Source organism: Bombus impatiens, unplaced genomic scaffold (assembly GCF_000188095.3).
Source record: "Bombus impatiens unplaced genomic scaffold, BIMP_2.2 scf_0037, whole genome shotgun sequence".
Lineage (NCBI taxonomy): Eukaryota > Metazoa > Arthropoda > Insecta > Hymenoptera > Apidae > Bombus > Bombus impatiens.
In genome coordinates, this window is record NT_176456.1 from 1,157,215 (window position 1) to 1,162,293 (window position 5,079).

Consider the following 5,079-nt stretch of genomic DNA (forward strand, 5'->3'; position numbering starts at 1 on the left):
GCGGCTCGCCGCGGCACGGAAGCTAGCGTGGCGTCACCGGTTGTTACTCCGCTCATGAATTTATGTATCTGCATTCTCGAACGCGGTTCGAGGCACCCCGATGCAGAAGAAGAAGACGAGGACGAAGAAGAAGAAGAAGAAGAAGGATCTTCCTTTCTCCGGTCTGTAGCCGCTTCCTTTTACCCTTTGGCACGCCTCGGTGCCCTCGAACGATGTCGCGGATTCGTGCCAACCGAATAACCACCACGATTGCGGACTCCTTTATGCACGATGGTCCACGTCGTTGGAATTTGCTCGGCGAAATCGAAAAAATTCTCGTTCGTTCGCAATCGTGAAATGATTAGGCGAAGGATTTACCGCAAAATGGACTTTGATTCTTCTAATAGATTCAAACAAAAATTGTGATAATCATGGAATGACTGTGTATAGGTACGCAATGCTCCATGGTCGCTGTCGTCTATTTGTTTGAAATTATATCAGCTTTGAAACTTAATTGTACAAAAAGATGTTATTAATTTATACTTGAAGAATATTCGTTTCGTATCGTCGTATCGCCAGACAAATCTGACAAATCTGTTCCACCATTCGATACGCGTAGGTTAACTCGCGAATGAATCGAGTGGTCTGTAAGAACTATCGTGGGACGAAGAATCGTGTACACGCGGATCCAACTCGGTTAGACATATACGTAGCGTATCATATGGGTGGAAGGCAATTATTCGTGCGGCTGACCCTGAAGGCAATGATAACTGCGGGCGGCACATAATTTTGAGCACCACGAGCCTGCCGCGGCAGTACGTAACTCTGCCGGTCTTATAATGAAGATATAACCGAGCCGACTGCCGAGACATCTTTACGTCCGAGAATGCATGGCTTGTTACTCCGCTTATGATGCCAGAGACTGCGATACGTGGCTCTCTTCCTGTCCTTCGACTCGTTCGATGTTCCTGCACTTTGCCAATGGCGATACCAAGGGCGATCTCTTCCACTTTATCGGTTTCGATAGTTCTCGTAATACGTAAGTAAGTTGTAATTTTCTCCTGCAATACGTTCCAATCATCGTGCTCGATGTTCCACAAGCGCTGAAGAGAATGTCATTGTCACATTCAAAATGGGAAATTTAGCTTTAGCAAATTGATCTATTAGGCGACACCGTATATTTACCGGAAATTTTATCCAACATTTTACAAATTCCGATTAAATATAAAAATATCTACTACTATAGTATAATTTACTATACACTTACTATAATTCGTAATATAGAATAACACGAACGTATAATGTACAAATAGTGACGCGCGAAATTCAAAATTCAGAGAAACGACGTTTCACATGTACCAGTGCAATATTTAATTTTTTCCATTTACAATTCCTGGCGGTGCGTCTCTGATGCCAAGTACACGAGCTGAGGTTTTTCGTTTTTTTTTTTTTTTTTTTTTTTCCTTCATCCTCGCTTCTCGCGGTAGGACGCGAATTACATATTATGGGATCGCGTGCGCAACGCGACGGGTCGACGAGAGGGATGATTAACGGTTATTCGGGCTCAGTTTTCCAAAGACAATTATTTAACTCGTCAATATTGAACAGCGTTCAATTAGAGGAGAATTGAAATGAACACCGTGGAACACGCTTCGAGCGGCCGCCGACGCTGATACAGCGATACCCGCGTTTGGTTTTAAATCCCCATACACGGGATTCGCGATCCGTAAATGAAAATCTGTCGGCGGAACGCGCGGGATATTGAATAACATTTATTCGTACGAAGGGATATTCGCGTTGGAAACGGGGACGAAACTCTTGTTTTTTTGTTTCATATAACGTACAGTGGCTCGCCAGAGTATTTCAACACTCGCCATAGCAAGCTTTCACGTTTATCTGGTACGTGTTATACGAAACATTTTGAAATTTCGTTAGCGTTGTAATTAGCACGACAGTCGTGAATGCATTGTTATTTCGAATCAATCTGAAAATGTATACAGAAGATATTCACTGCAAACGTATATTTGTAAAATATACTCGTAGCAATTTTGAGCGTATAATAGATATTTTTAACGGTGACACTGAATGTCGAGACTTATTAATGGTAAATTACGTATATACGTAGCTTTGTAAAGTTATAAACTATAAATTTGCTATAGCATTTGTACTAGCGTAAGAATGCATTGTCATAATACTATAATCTGGCATAAAAATCTGGTCGGTTTCACATCCTGTTCTCGCATCCTCTAACTTAAGAAGCTACACGTGGTCACCGATGACCCATTGAAGGGTTAAATCTCAGACTCGTTTCGTGGCCAATTTTCGCACAGTCGCGCGTTTCCCTCGCTTCCCTCTCCCTCCCCCTGCCGCGTATAATTTCTCTTGTTCTTTCTTTTTCTCGTCCCGCTGCCCCGGCCAACAACCTGGCCTGACGGCTGCGCGTAAAATTGGCCGGAACGCATTTTTCCATTAGGCCGGTACCCGAGCCACGTTACAAATTATAGGTGTACTCTTATTGGAGAACTCGATGAAACGAGGGAACCGATACGCGCGCTTGCTGTTTTCCTCTCTCTGTGCCGCCTGCTCTCCACGACCCACACGGTCCATACTCGCGATCGTCGCGCTGATGGCCAAATCACCGCTCGAAAAAATCACCTACGTTGTATTTTGGACGAAATTAACCACCGACAGACCGAAACGAGTTGTTCGTATATTCGATGTCGGCGGATGTCCTATGAAAAACGATTTGTCTTAGCAACGGACTTGGAAAAATTCTGAAACTGGAGGAGCGATTACGGTCCTATCCAACATGGAACTGCAATAGGAACAAAAGAATAACGTTAAATGTGAGCGATGCTGCCAGACATCGGAAAATACAATTACTTCGCAATTACATACACATACCTTTCTAGAATCACGACGTGCCTTAGTTAATAGTAACTTGGCAAACTAGCTATTAGAATACCTACATACATCACGCGCATCCCCTTCAGCTGAACATTTCCATCGCAGTGCATTTCTCCGAAACTGCCTAAAACCACTTTAAATCTCTCAAATACACGCAACTTTCACAATTCCCACTCGAAGTGGCCCGCAGTCGCATGGCGTTCATAATAGATGCGCAACGTAGCGTCGATGTACCACGAGCGAACGTAGCATAACCTAACGTAACGTAACAAAATGGTAAAAGTAGCCGGGGGCCATCGAGCCGGGTCGTTAGAGACACGCCCGTGGAAAATACGGGGCTCTCGCGAGCCGCTTGACATTAAAATCACATTTGCCGGTTTTCCACGGAATCCACCGAGCTCGCTTATTCATCGATTACGGCTAGGCTGGCTTCACTTCGTGATGTGTCCGCCACGGCATTAAACGTAATTTAACGGCGACATTTACGCCGCTTGTAAGTGATTTCATTGCATCTCTGACGGATTGCGCACCATCTAATTCAATTGCGCGCCTCTTCCCTCTAGGATCGCGTAATGCCACCTGCGATTAAAGTAATTCCTGACTCGATTTTATACGGATATGGTTAATTGATCGGAATCAGGCATCTGTGCTACCGTGTTGAACTAGTTTGCTCAAGAGGTTATTACCATTCGAGCCGCTGGAATTTTCTTGTCGCCGTATAGTTAAGAGGTTCGTCGATGTTCGAACGTTGGCTTGACAATTCATTGCAATCGAAATCGCGTGCATTCGTCTTTCTTTCTATCGAAGGGAGCGTAGCGTTTATTTTAGAAAAACGTATGTGCCGAGCAACGATTTCATCGATATCAAATATTTCAGAAACTTATATATACTGGCCATTTGTTAGAAAATTCTGACGCACTTTGCCACTGCTTAAAACCGTTCTTGCCATCGGTAAAACGCATAAAATTTTAATATCTCGAAACCACTCGATTCTCACCTAACCCGAAGACCATTTCACAACCTCCTCCCGGTACAAAAAGTCGTTCATTTCTTTTTACGATTAATAAAGCATCCCCGTTAAGGCGCACTTTAACGCAATTTCCCTTTTACGCCCTGGCGAAAAGAAAAAAGAAAAAAAAAACATACAACGCGTAATCCGTTAATGACACCAAATGAAAATATGAACGTTCTCGGGGAGAAGTTTAAGAGGCAAGAGCCAAGCCGTGTACTGGCACAGAGCGGTGCCATCGATTCCAGAGGGAGTCATCGCGGCATTAAAACTCCAACGATCCCGAGGGCAGATTCCCGGCTGGACGAAGTACAAGGCTCGTCGTTAGGGGTTTGGTCGCGTTAATGACGAAATCTCTCCGTCCTCCCTTCTCTTTTCCTTTTTTCATCGGCGATTCAACTGCTTCTCCCGATGGAACTTCTTACCCCATTGTCTCGGTTAAAAGGATTCCACAATAAACAACGATCAACCTCAGCAAATTAACCATAGCCGTCGTGGTCCACGTGGGAGATTTCCTTGGCTGCCTGTGCGAGCGTATCCGAGTCTCCGTTCCGCTAGAGATACGTGTTAACGAAGTTGCATCGCAACCAGAGATTGCCGTTCATATTTAATACCAGGTTGTCCGGAAAGCTTCTTTTCTTTCGTAAGGAAACATTTTTTGTTTTATATTATTCAATGGAACGTCCTTCTATCGGCACAAAATGCATCGTACGTAATTCAATAAAATGACATAAAAGAAAAAATGTTGTTCGTCTATTACTTCCTCGTAAAACGAAAGAATCCTTTCAAACAACCTAATACTTAACGTTAAATACCGATATTTCATAGCTCGATTATTTCAAACAGTTACAGGCAATCTCGCCGTAAAAACGTACAGAAATGACGAGAATTTCAAGCGATTTTCTGCTGAAAAAGAAATATCGTTAAGGAAACATAGAAACGGCTATCTAAGACTCTGCACGCGGAATAAAAGCACGCGTTATTCGTTGTCTGTTGCAGAAGATCGTGAGGAACGCGAACCAGGAGCAGAATGGCTGTTCGTCGCTCGCTGACGCGCAAGAAACGCGCCCCGTCGCAGGTTAGTGTATCTAATTACCCGTGCCGTTTTACATCAACGATTTGCAGTGATTTACGACGAAATTGTGGCGGCGACCTTCGTCCAGTCGGCGCAGGTTCCGGGACAG

The 5,079-nt window shown here is 44.0% G+C and overlaps 1 protein-coding gene across 1 annotated transcript in view; it reads left to right on the top strand.

Moving 5' to 3' along the window:
* Positions 1-5,079, top strand: part of LOC100750181 — a 187,313-nt gene that overhangs the window by 175,515 nt on the left and 6,719 nt on the right. The window contains exon 5 of the mRNA XM_033322988.1: positions 4,895-4,973. Within this exon, the coding sequence (XP_033178879.1) occupies positions 4,895-4,973 (79 nt within the window). The remainder of the gene's footprint in view (positions 1-4,894; positions 4,974-5,079) is intronic.